At 38.7% G+C, this 13,899-nt stretch overlaps 1 protein-coding gene across 4 annotated transcripts in view; it reads left to right on the plus strand.

Moving 5' to 3' along the window:
- Window positions 1–830: 830 nt before the first annotated feature.
- col2a1b (collagen, type II, alpha 1b) overlaps window positions 831–13,899 on the plus strand; it is a 77,561-nt gene continuing 64,492 nt past the window's right edge. The window contains exons 1-8 of one of the 4 annotated variants that reach the window (XM_079857260.1): window positions 831–1,108; window positions 5,535–5,744; window positions 8,338–8,354; window positions 9,035–9,067; window positions 11,509–11,541; window positions 11,619–11,672; window positions 12,477–12,578; window positions 13,467–13,544. In XM_079857260.1, the coding sequence (XP_079713386.1) occupies window positions 1,015–1,108; window positions 5,535–5,744; window positions 8,338–8,354; window positions 9,035–9,067; window positions 11,509–11,541; window positions 11,619–11,672; window positions 12,477–12,578; window positions 13,467–13,544 (621 nt within the window). In that variant the 5' untranslated portion in view covers window positions 831–1,014. Of the gene's footprint in view, window positions 1,109–5,534; window positions 5,745–7,028; window positions 7,080–8,337; window positions 8,355–9,034; window positions 9,068–11,508; window positions 11,542–11,618; window positions 11,673–12,476; window positions 12,579–13,466; window positions 13,545–13,899 lie in introns of those variants that run through there. The other 3 variants (XM_079857261.1, XM_079857262.1, XM_079857263.1) reach the window with 3 other exon arrangements.

The raw sequence follows: 13,899 nt of genomic DNA on the forward strand, positions 1-13,899 counted from the left end.
ACAAGTGACCGATTTCAGCTGCAGCTTCAGCGTTTATTTATAATGTAGGGGGCGGAGCTTCAGACTCTAGAGAGCATTTGATTGGACAGAAAATCTGATGAGAAGCTGAAGTTCAGAGTGATGTCATCAAAATCATTGGCGGAAGTGTTCATAAGTTTTGAATACTTATATCTTCTAAATGTGAATTCTGTTTGGGTTTTTTTTTGAGCACTTGCTGATAGATAACAGTTACACTAACATATTCATACTAAAAGTAGCCTAAAATAAACGTATTTTGATTTCATGGGGACTTTAAAGCTTAAGCGTTATTATTATATTAAATGCTTTCTTGGTGTTTGTGTTATAGTTGGCTCTGTCAAATGTTCTCAAACTGTGCACAATGAAACATAAAATCGACAAAATAGCTTAAAACACATGCTAATGATGTCAAGTTTGATCAATATTTTCCACTGTTAATGAATCATGTTCATATGACCACTGAAATCTCCAGCAAATCAAGGTTCAATCCACATTATAGCCTATCTTTTTACATTTATTCATTATTATTTACATGTAGCTATTACATTTATTAATTAATCTATTAATAATCGATATGATAGCCTACATTAAAATGCACTCGAATAGGCTACTTTACAGCTTATTTTAGGGACAGTAGCTATGACTCGGCAGATTCAAGTTTTCTCTCTGAAAGGATTATTTTTCTTGGCGTAGTTTCTCGGGAGGGCTCTTAAAGAATGGGTGCGAGAGGAGAGAGAAGGGCAACACTTCTCCGATTTCAGCTTCATGGGGGGTAAAGGGGTGGATTTTTATTTCCGAAAATACGGCTCTCCATTCAAAGCTGTATGGACTCAAACCCGCGGCCCCTGGATCAGTCCGCACGGAGAATCTGCAGGAGTTCGTGCTTCATCGTCTTCAATTCTGGACTAAATGCATCATTCCAGTCACTAGGAGAAACCAGTAAACCCCAGCTCTTTCTCTCCTGCTCCTGAAACGCCGCATGTCTGCAGTTTAGACATGATCCTGTCGGCGGATTCAAGGACTTTATTGCTATTTGTGGCAACACTAGTCGCATTTTTGGCCGTTGTCAAATGCCAAGACGAGAATGACCGTGAGTTTGCCCACCATTTTCTCATTTTGCTCTCAAAAGTTTCAGAAAAGTGTTTTCTTAGACTTTAAACGCCAGTGCTTGAGTACATAATAGGCTTAATGAAAGGAAATACTGTACCAGCTTTATTGAGATATTGTGGCAAATGTATTTGAAGTAGCCTAATAAATGCAAAACAAAGAAGCTAGAACAAGTGAATATTTTCAGGTAAAATGAGTTTGAAAAAAAAAGAATTTCTTCTCTTTTATTTAGCCTATTTTACGGCATTTCTGAAGTGGAATCATTGTTGACTGGTCTGTGTTTATTCTGAGCCTGAAGGTATTCGGGGTATTTCATCCATCAGGTCACCTGCAGGACATTTCTAAAGCCTGCAAACACACACACACACACACATGCACAGCACTGATTTATTTACTGAGCAAATGTTTTATTTGTGCAATTGTGCTGCTGTCTGTCTGAAGCCCTCCTGATGGCCCTGAGGCTCAGCTGGTCGGGCCCTAAAAGAGCACATTCCTCTGCTGTCAGGGGCCACCGGGGCAAATCCAGGCATGCACAAAACGCAGATGCTCCAAATGTCTTCGAATTGTCAGAATTCAGAGCTGGAGGGATTCAGAAAGCACTACTTTTATATTTCCCTCATCCAAAGCGCAAGGATTCAGAGGTGCATCAGTAGTGGAGTTCAGAGACGGTGGGCCTCAGCCAGAGTTACTGTTACCCTTCCATACGGTTAAAGTGCTTCCATCTGTTTCCTAAATTACCCAGGGGCTACGATAGTCCAGGGAAAGAAGGAAAGACTGTCTGGCGAAAAGCTATTGGAAAAGCATGAAAAGGACAGAAGCAGCTATTATAATTCAGCAAGGCACATTCCTTCGACCATATTTTTGAATTAAAGGGGGAATAAGCTCGCCAGTAAACAAATTAAAAGATATTGCAGTGACTTTTGTTTTTAAAAGGCAGTAAAAAATGACAATAAAATACAGTTAATACAAGGTTTGTACAAAGTGCTTGAAGTAATTGAATTAAAAAAAAAAACAGTTTCTGTTTTAAAGTTTTAAGTGCAATCAATTTGGATTTTTAAGTCATTTCAACTTAAATTGCAGTAAACTGACTTAAATGAGTTGAATCTTGTATAACTTATTATTTTTTTAATTGCTTAACTTATTTTGATGAGTTAAAGCAATGTAGAAACATATGTTGTCATAACTTATTGATCATATAATTTTTTGCAGTTGGAAAACTCTTGAAAACAGCCATATTTATGAAAAATTACTTAAAGTGCTTGAATTATTGAAAGACAATATATGTTAAATTAGTGTTTAATTTTATTGATAAAACAATATTTTCTCACAAAATGAACGCTGCAGCCAGTCTGATATGGATATAGAGCCATTTTGCATATGAGCTTGATATTGCTCTCAAAAAAGTATATGATATATCTTTCATTCTTCAGCTCAATCATACATTCATGGGAGAAAAATCAGTTTGAATAAGGAAAGCGATATCTTTATCATAGTATCCTTTCAATGGTTACATTTACCAGTCATTGCATGCGCTGCACTTTATTTGCACCATTTTTTTATTCGTTTATTTTTATTTATCTATTATTTCGATAGGTAATAAATATATTGTTTGAAAAGTGAGATTTCTGACTATAGTCCTTGAAAACCCCCCCCCCCAAAAACAGCTTGAAAAGTCCTTGAAAGTCCTGGAATTTCATTTTATCTGTACGACCCCTGTTGAAAAGAAGCAATTATGCAGAGGAGAGCGAGAGAGAGAGAGAGAGAAATCTGAGCAAAAGCTAACAATTGGGTTATTGTAGCAGAGAGGCATATGAGTGTTTCCTCATAGTGAGCAGGTCATGGATCGGCTCGTCTGGGTCCATTTGTTAAACTATCAGTCATGGCATCGTTTTACATATTTCAGAGGTGTTCTGTCCTGACGTCATGATGTTAACCTACAGTAAGGTTTGAAAGAGAGAAAAGGAAAGACAACAATCCCTCCCCTCACCTGTGTCCAATTGGAGTTGTCCTCCATTTTCCACTTCAAAAAAGAAAAAGGTGGCGCTAGAAAGAGAATGGAAGGAAGGCATTAGTGAGGAAGGCCTGAAGCGTGTGTGTGTGTGTGAGTGAGTGAAAGCTGTCTGTTCTCCACTCTCTCTGGCATGTTTGAACTGGCAGCGGACAGAGCCTGCTGTTTAGATTAGGCGAAAGCTTGTGAATTGCTCAGTCTTTACTTTTCAGAAAGGCGTCATTCATCGCCATATGGGGTCTGTTGGAATTTACAGAAAATAAACAGCCGGTAAGGGAAACAAACAGTGCTTGTTTGATTACCCTCGGTCTCTCTCCATCGCCACATTTCCCCTGCAAATTCATGAGCTTGAGAGATTGACCTGCTACTGAAAGCCTGAAAGAAAAGTCATTTCACTTTGAATTTGAGTATAGTGCTGTGTCAGACATAAAACGAACAGACTGCCTTTCATTTATTCTTTGAGTCGGTAGGTTTCATGTGGTGTTTATGAGTAATCTGGACAGGTCACAGCGGAGGGCAGAAGTCATCAGGACGGTTCGAACTGGATCAGATTTTGAAATGATTTTTAATTAGCCGGTTTCATTGATCTCAGTTTTGTGCTGCCATCTTGTGGTTTGCATTTGAATGATCTTGACGATGACAGCAAAGATGGATTATGCATTAATCCGGTGGTTCCTGTGCACAGAAAACCTCAAATTTAATGCTTTCTACTAGGGGTGGGCAATATCACCAAAACCTTTTATCACGATATGAGTATTTCTTTCAAATGTGTAAAAAACTGCATATTTTCACTGTGTTAAATTAAATATACATTTATTATTTTCAAAGTGAGAGAAAAGTGATTCAGTCGAGCATTGAGATATTTTGAGATATCATAAAGGGTTAGTTCACCCAAAAAATGAAAGTTCTGTCAGTAATTACTCTCCCTCAACCCCGTAAGACTTTCGTTCATCTTCAGAACACAAATGAAGATATTTCTGATTAAATCTGAGAGCTGTCTCACTCCTCATAGGCTTCTCTGTTATTGAAACTTGCCGGCCCAGAAAGTTAGTAAAGACAATGTTTAAAATAGTCCAGTGACTACAGTGGCTCAACCTTAAGTTTATCAAGCGGCGAGAATACTTTTAGTGCTCAAAAAAACAACAAAAATAACGACGTTATTCAACTCTTCATTTTCTTCTGTGTTTCTCTGAGTGAGTTCACGTAGTGTAACAGCGCAGCGCTTCTGGGTTATACGTCAGAACGGAGGCTCACTATTGGCTGACGCTGGTCATGTGTGTGATGCTGGCCAATAGTGAGCGCTGTTACACTACATGAACTCACTCAGAGAAACACAGAAGAACATGAAGAGTTGAATAAAGTCGTTATTTTTGGGGGGGTTTTGCACACAAAAAGTATTCTCGTCTTGATGAACTGAAGGTTGAGCGACTGTAGGCACTTGGACTATTTTAACGATGTCTTTACTAACTTTCTGGGCCGGCAAGTTTCAATAACAGAGAAGCCTATGAGGAGTGATCCAGCTCTCAGATTTAATCAGAAATATCTTCATTTGTGTTCTGAAGATGAACGAAAGTCTTACGGGGTTGAGGGAGAGTAATTACTGACAGAACTTTCATTTTAGGGTGAAATAACCCTTTAAAGAAAATTTACTGGCCATAAATATATTTTACCAGCCATGAAACATAGATCAATCCTTACTAAAGTCACAAAAGTGATTCAGTCTAGAGCAATGAGTGATTTTCTTTGTCTTTTGTTGTTTAATTAACATTAAGAACACAGACAGCAGGAACATTAGGCTGCTGTCCCTTTAAGAGCTAATGCATTATACTGTTACACATGCCTTTTCTTTCTCAACTATTTACATTAACTTAAAACATAACTTTCTGTGTTTACAAGGATACTTGCCAAGACTTGGTTTGAATATGTCTGTTCAATATAAGCAGACGTGAAAGAGAACTCAATTCAGTATTTGTGCACTGTCTGAGACGCGGATTTCACAAAACGTTCACTTTCAAAATGAGTTAGTTCTCTTTTTGCGTTTCAACAGTTTAAAATCACTTGTTTTTAAACTGCAATGCTTAAAAATGCATGCAAATGATATGCTTTCGTGACGGCACAGCACAGCAGCGTCACGTGAGCGTAACTGATAGAGACGATAGTCCAGAATCTCTACCGGTCGACACATTTCTACCCATTAATCGTGTCTACCGGTATATCGCCCACCCCTGCTTTCTACTGTATGCATCCCACTAATATGATTTATCATGTTACACTAATCATGAAGCATCTATGGCTTGGGATTTCAAATCCAAATCATAGAGTTTTAATGCCATTTTGACAGTATGTGCTTTAACTCCTCCACCCCCTGCTTCTCCTCTTCCTCTGCTCACGCTCCTCACAGAAGATCCAGGCAGCTGCACGCAGGACGGACAGTCATATAGTGACAAGGACGTGTGGAAACCCGAGCCATGTCGCATTTGCGTGTGCGACACCGGCTCGGTCCTGTGCGACGAAATCATCTGCGAGGAGCTGAAAGACTGTTCCAAACCCGAGATCCCGTTCGGGGAGTGTTGTCCAGTCTGTGCCGCTGACCAGCCCTCCTCCCCTGGTCGTAATTTATTTATTTATCACTTTTATAAATAAATTACATGTGGATTCATATTTGTTTGATTAGATTTGGGTTTTTTAAAAGAAGCACCTTAAAAATGTATGGATGCCTTTTTAAAACCCAAACCAAACAATTTGAAAATGAGAGAAGACTAACAACTGAAGACAATGGGCTCTATCACACACACGCCGCAACGCAGCGCCAGGCGCGACGCAAGTGTGTTTGGCTAGTTTCAGCCCGACGCAGTTTTCATTTTCACGTCCTGTGCCATGTTGTTTAAATAGCAAATGCATTTGTGCCTATTTGTTCACCCATGAGCTGCTGGTCTGAGAACGAGTGTGTGTGTTCAGGCTCATTGTTGGAGCGTTGCTATTTTGAGGAACTGAAAGAGACTGAGCCATTGACCAACTAAAACCTGGTCTATAGTCAATGGTGCAATACTTTTTTTTTGTTATTTAAAGAGCGCATTAGTAATGTGAGTCTATAGGCGGGTCCACAACATGGGGTACACTCTGCTTATTACACACACACTCTGCTTATTACACACACAGGGACGCGCAGCAGCACACAAACATTTTTAAATATGAAAAATGATTTTCTTGCAAATTCCGCCATGTAAATAGCGAATCCACGCGAGCGCAACTGGCTTTTAAAGGGAATGGGAGATGAGACTCTGATTGGTTTATTGCACGTTACACCAAAACACACCCATTACTCAAATAGAGACGACCCTTTTAGACCATGCGCCGGGAGCGTCAACCATTTTTTCTAGCAAAAGTGTATTCGGACGCGCACTGAGTGCACTTGCGCTGTGTACTTTAGACCATGTGCTTAGATCGTTAAAATACGGCTCAAAAAATGTATGGATGCCTTTTTTAAAGTCAGCCCAAACCAAACAATTTGAAAATGAGACTAACAACTAAAGACACAGTGTTGGCTTTGTCTGGAATGGATATCAGTGGCGGCAGGAGTGTGTGATGGACACATATGGGAATGATTAAGAGGGAAACTCATTGAACAGAGACGGTATAGAGTTTCATCTCTGACTTAATGCCGAGAGGTTTCTCTTGCTCACCTTTACGAAAGTTTCACAAAGAAAGAAAACAACAAAGCATATTCGTCTCCGTCGTCCTTCAGACGTTAGCATATGTGTTTCCCGAAAGCATCATAGCTTAGACTGTTTGTGGGAAAGATCTGCGCTCTGAATACAGAAGCACGGAGCCGGTGCCTCAGCCTCCCGCCGCCGACATCTGCTTCAGATCAAAGCTCTCCGCGCGCAGTGTTTGCTAGCGTGTCCCGCGGTCAGATGTGAACGGCACACCAATCTCTGCCTGGCACGTCAGTGGCAAGTTGTAACTCGCCCTCAGTTCACATATGGGCAAACTGTGAATGATTTCGGATTATCTCTCGAATTAGATTTTTGATATATTAGTTTGTTCAGCATTATAATGTCAGATTTAATGCTTACGGCGGGACGCAGACAAGTGTACGAGACATATTTCAGATCTGTTATGAAATGCCGTTAGGGTGAATGACAATCACAGTTCATTTACACTGAACCATTACTTTACTGGATATCATTCATATGCCTTGCAGACAAACTTTGTTTTGTTTCTGACATCACACAATGGACAAAGAAGCTCATAATAATCATTAAAGGAGAAGTTCACTTTTAAAATGAAAATTCTGTCATCATATACTCACCCTCATGTTGTTTCAAAGCTGTATGAATTTCTTTCTTCTGCTGAACAGAAAGGAAGATATTTAGAGGAATATCAGTAACCAGACAGTTTTTGGGTCCCAATGACTTCCATAGTAGGAAAAAAATATACTATGGAAGTCAATGGGACCCAAAAACTGTCTGGTTACTGATATTCCTCTAAATATCTTCCTTTCTGTTCAGCAGAAGAAAGAAATTCATACAGCTTTGAAACAACATGAGGGTGAGTATATGATGACAGAATTTTCATTTTAAAAGTGAACTTCTCCTTTAAGTCATGCACAAATAATTGAACACACTCTTTTACTGTTGACTGTGATGTTCAGATCTCGGTTTGTGGCGGATTCACAATGCAAACAACAGCTTAGTTAAAAAATATGCAAACAATTTCCTAAGCTTTCTGAGTGACTTGCTTTAATCATGCAATGAATTCTCATTAACTGCTCATTTAATCATTCTTCAGCTTAAATTAACTTATTTGATAACTTCATCCGCTCCTGGAATCCATGGACACGCATGCAAAGACAAAGTGAGACTCGTTTGTCTAGTAATTTGGACTTTAAATATAAGGGTTTAAACGTTAGGCCTACGATGTGAAGCGAACATTTACGCCGCTGATAAACCGAGGACTCTCTCGCATCTGGGAAATATGTCGAAATGAACAGGCCCAAAAAATGATGGAATCATTATTTTCATAATGCCTGAATACACACATGGTGTTCAAGACTCTGCATGAGGATTCATTCGGATCTGAATGCACTGGATATGTGTCCTGTAAAGTCATTTAGGCTCTGCCAACAAACACAGAGCTGATTGCTTTCATGTGATGCTGTTTTAACACTCTGTTTTTTATCTTTCATGCCGTGTTAATAACAGGCTTGCCAGGTGCCAAGGTGAGTCTGTGTTTAATGTCTGTTTGAACATCTGACTGTGTTGTAGGTGATGATTAAGTCTCAGGTTCATCCTGTGTTTGGTCTGAGATGTGTGTTAATGTGTGTATGAGTGTCAAGCAGATGTCAATCACTCAGGGCATAATGTGTGTGTGTGATTTATTAATGTGCCGGCTGTAGCATCCCAGATAACAGAATGTTCTGACAACTTCTCTCAAAGTTATAAACAAATGTTCATAATGTTTGTTCAAAGTATTCTGGACTTTAGCAATGTCCTGAAAACATTACACATTTTCTTACTTAGTATTTTTGTCTTGTTTCCAGTCCAAATATCTCAAATTTCTTAAATCAAGAAGATTTACTAGATAAGTAAAATGACATTAGAAATGATGTCTTGTTTCCTGATATAAAAAAAGTTTTTTTTTAAAAAAGTTTTTGCTTAAAACAAGCAAAATTATTTGCCAAAGGGGTGAGAAAAATAATCTTGTTTTGAACATTTAGAATAACATTTTTATTAATGTGAATGTTAGCAAAACATTATTTGAACATCTTTTGTTAGCTTGCATAATCATTTAGAAGGAGTCAGTGTATGCTGTAGCCTTTATTGTTTTATGCTCTGTTAAGGAAATATTTGCTTTAATGTGGACTAATATATTTTAATATTTCCCTCCATTGTGCAACAGGGACAAAAAGGGGAACCAGGAGACATAACAGATGTAAGCTTCAAACCATTATCATTGATGCCAGATTTGTGTGTGTGTGTGTGTGTGTGTGTGTGTGTGTGTGTCAGCTTCAGGTGTGTGTCAGCTGCTACCCTGAAAGAGTGTGTGTCCACATTAGATCTGCATGATTCCGGATAAATTGAGAATCACAATTTTTGAGATCCCGATTCTCCCACGATTATGAATAGACAACTAAACAAAACAGTCTATTTAAAAAACAATATTTAGTTTGAATGATTATTTTTAAAATAATCTCTGTTTGAATGAATGATTCATTGACTCACTCGTAAAGACTTCATTGTTTCATTACTGGATGAATCAGTGTTTTTGAATGAATCTCTTGAATGAATGATTCATTGACTCACTCGTAAAGACTTTACTTGTTTCATTACTGGATGAATAAGTGTTTTTGAACAAATCTTTTGAATGAATGATTCAATGACTCACTCATAAAGACTTCACTTGTTTCATTACTGGATGAATCAGTGTTTTTGAATGAATCTCTTGAATGAATGATTCATTGACTCACTTGTAAAGACTTCACTTTCATTACTGAATGAATCAGTGTTTTTGAATGAATCTCTTGAATGAATGATTCATTGACTCACTCACTCATAAAGACTTCACTTGTTTCATTACTGGATGAATCAGTGTTTTTGAACAAATCTCTTGAATGAATGATTCATTGACTCACTCGTAAAGAATTCACTTGTTTCATTACTGGATGAATCTGTGTTTTTGAATGAATCTCTTGAATGAATGATTCATTGACTCACTCGTAAAGACTTGTTTCATTACTGGATGAATCAGTGTTTTTAAACGAATCTCTTGAATGAACGATTCAATGACTCACTCATAAAGACCTCAGCCTCGTCTGAAATCACATACTCTCTTGAGTAGGAACTTATTTTGAATAAGTAATTACTTCACGACGGCTAAGAAAGCCTGTTCTATCTATATAGTTTGAATGTGTGTAGAATGAATGCGCACATGAATTTGTACACACTTCTTTTGTCACACACTCTGTATGTGTGTGTGTGTATGTGATTTCAGATGCAGCCTTCACTTGTTTCATTACTGGATGAATCAGCGTTTTTGAACGAATCTTTTTAATGAAAGATTCAATGACAAACACATTTTTTAACAGTCATTTGTCGCCACCTACTGGTGTAACGATGATTTTTATTTGAAGATTTAAGCATTAAAAGTCGATTTACTCGTTATTTCGTTCGCCACATCAGTGTTTATACCTGAACCATAAACTTTTATCCCAGCTCTTCTATGATTATCTGAATTATTGTAAGACAGAATTAATGAAACTGTGTGTTGAAAAGACAGTTGTGAAGCTTTTTCATGCCTAAACATGACAACGGCTCTCTCTGGATCAGAACGCTCGCTGTGATCGTACTTTTTAAAGCTTTAAAGGAGAACTCCGGTCAATTTTAACATTGAGCTCATTTTTTTGTACATTTGGAGTGCTGTCAATACAGAGAACAACTACAAAAATCGGTGTTGCCTACACCGTGTTATTCTATTTTTAAAATTTGCACCCTGTTGACTTCAATGGGGCAAGTACTAAACCTGCTTTTAGCCTCTTAACATCCTTGATGTGTCATTACAAGTGCACAGAAAATGTGAGTGATTCCTTCAGAGTGAACACGAGTGAGTCTGACTGCAGTAGATGTGAAAGATATGAATAAAAATGATGTTATTTAAGCCAGCGCAAATACCTGTGTTTACATCCTGTTTTTCGGTTGAAGTCCAAAGTAGTCGATTGCAGAGTTCATGCGCATTGGTTTAATACCTATGATCACGCGCGTGAACTTGGCAATCGACTACTTTGGACTTCAACCGAAAAACAGGATGTAAACACAGGTATTTGCGCTGGCTTAAATAACATCATTTTTATTCATTTCTTTCACATCTACTGCAGTCAGACTCACTCGTGTTCACTCAGAAGGAATCACTCACATGACCTGTGCACTTGTAATGACACATCAAGGATGTTAAGAGGCTAAAAGCAGGTTTAGTACTTGCCCCATTGAAGTCAACAGGGTGCAAATTTTAAAAATAGAATAACTCGGTGTAGGCAACACCGATTTTTGTCGTTGTTCTCTGTATTGACAGCACTCCAAATGTACAAAAAAATGAGCTCAATGTTAAAATTGACCGGAGTTCTCCTTTAATAGACATAGAGCCGATTCACTGACATTCAGGAATAGGATTGTATGGGTGTTTGAATCCAGATTGCCATCTTTAATCATGCAGATCTAGTCCAGTTAAACACAACTGATGCAGTGATCCGGCAACATGGCACTCGTGAAGTCTGCCGGACTCTGTGTGGACTCTGTGCATCTTTATCTTCTTCTGCTGTTTGTTTGAAATGGTAAAGCCTCTCCCAGTCATTAACTGGCGCTCTGTTGATGTTCCCTCAGGTTGTGGGACCGAGGGGACCGAGCGGTCCGATGGTAGGAATACTTCTGGCATTCTTGGGATTCTCTGGTCTTGCTTGTTGCTTGTTAACTTTCCCTCCTTTACTACACAGGGACCACCAGGAGAACAAGGACCTCGTGGAGAGAGAGGAGAGAAGGGCGAGAAGGTGCGCATCACTTCCTGTCTGACTTCCTGTTGTGCTCCTGGCAGCCCATGTGATTGAAAGATACGATAACGAACAGAATAGGCTTGTACACGCAGACAAAAAGACATTTACAAGAGAAGAAACATGCAAGTAATCTTCATGAATAACTCTCAGGATCACAGTCTTCACTGCAAAAACAGGTTTTCTTACTCAGTATTTTTGTCTTGTTTTGCAGTAGAAATATCTGAACATTCTTGGATCAAGATACATTTACTTGAGAAGCAAAATAATATCTTGTTTTCTTAAAAAAGTGAGTTTAAAGACTTAAAACAAGAAAATATATCTGCCAATTGGTAAGAAAAATGACTGTATTGGCAGATATATTGTCATGTTTTAAGCATAGACTCACTCAATTTCGAGACATTAAGAAAACAATATCGTCTATCAATGTAAATGTATCTTGATTTAAAAATGTTTAGATATTTGTACTGGAAAACAAGACAAAAACACTGAGGAAGAACTTTGCAGTGCACAGAGTCCTACTATCACTTTAATTTGAGCAGGTAAATCAGGGTTTATGTCCATTTAAAGCATTTTCTTCTAAACTGTAAATAAATTGCATGCTTGCAAAAATGTTCAAAGTGGACCTGAAATCCCCTTTTATTATAGTCCTAAAAATAACACAGCAGTAATGTGTCATTTGACAGGCCCTTTTGCTAATGGCCACGGCTAATGGGCCGTGAACGCATTATTATTGTTGTTTGGTACTGGATGTTCAGTGTTTCTCTCAGATGAATGACACTGACAAACACTACCCGTCTTTAGGGAAGTCCAGGTCCTCGTGGGAGAGACGGTGAGCCGGGAACCCCTGGAAACCCCGGCCCTCCGGGACCACCGGGCCCGAACGGACCCCCAGGCCTCGGTGGAGTAAGTGCTTTTAGCTTTACAGACACAGTCAGTCTCAGATATAAGACCTCAATACCCTACAGGAGACACTATGAAGAAATGAAGAAAAGAGAGAGATTGTTAGCTGTCAGATTGAGAGCGAGAGAAATGAAATGAAGAATAAAAGAGAGGGGAAACAGAAAGAGGAGTTTGTCGTTTACCTGCATTCAGCAGATCCGATCTCCAGAGCAAAGCTTTTCAAACTGTGTGAATTACAGATCTAGACACCCCTTTGCTATTTCTCTTATTATGTATATTAAAGAGGCCATATTATGCCGTATTATTTTCTACTAGAACAGGTTTTCCTGCTTAAATGTTGATTATTCTCCTCATATTCTCCATTGTTGCGGCTCCTCTCTTCCCAGTCTGTCAGTAACGCTCTGTTTACTTCCTGTCTCTATGAAGCCCCTCCTTCTGAAAAGCACACTGTGCTCTGATTGGTCGGCTGGAGCAGTGTGTTGTGATTGGTCGAGCGCTTCGAGTGTGTTTGGGAAAATTCCCGCCCCTTATCATAACTGCCAGTTAAACACACTACTAACTAACTCAACCAGGCCCCGCCCCTTTATTCTGCGCATTAATTATTATAATGAGGAAGAAACTCAAGACTACACTGGAGGCGTTTCAGGAGTTCAGAAACACTGACACTCATATAGAGAAGAGCTGGAGCTTCTTCATCATCAAACAGCAACATTACACACTAAACACAGATGAACATGGAGAAAAGCATGATAGGTGCTCTTTAATAAAGTGATCTCTGTCCAAGAGAACTCACGCAGAAAGACAAATGTGTGTATTTTTCTCTCTCTCAAGTAATATGTGGACTTGTATTGACGTTTTACATTTAGACGATGTGATTTTGCTCTTTTCCAGAACTTCGCCTCTCAGATGGCCGGTGGATTCGATGATAAAGCAGGAGGAGCTCAGATGGGAGTGATGCAAGGACCAATGGTGGGCGCTCCTCCTCATCTCTTCATCATGTAGTGAATCTCCACTGGCCTCGTGTTTTCACTGCGTTCGCGTTTCAAAGTGTGACGAATAACGATCTGATTCCAAAACCAGTGAAATGAAATGAAACCACTTTCGATACCAAAACGTGCTATTGAACACATCTGACTTTAAATGTTTATTTTATTTAGACAACTTAATTATATAGTACTTTTTAGGTTAATTACACAATAACAATAAACAATTGTATATAGTTAAAAAATGTATGATTAAATAATAACTAAATATAGCTTTGAAACTAGTCAATAATAAAGAAGGACAAAGAAACACAATACAAGCAATAATCAAAGAATTTACA

The sequence above is a fragment of the Squalius cephalus genome (genome assembly GCF_949319135.1).
Source record: "Squalius cephalus genome assembly, chromosome: 22".
Classification (NCBI taxonomy): domain Eukaryota; kingdom Metazoa; phylum Chordata; class Actinopteri; order Cypriniformes; family Leuciscidae; genus Squalius; species Squalius cephalus.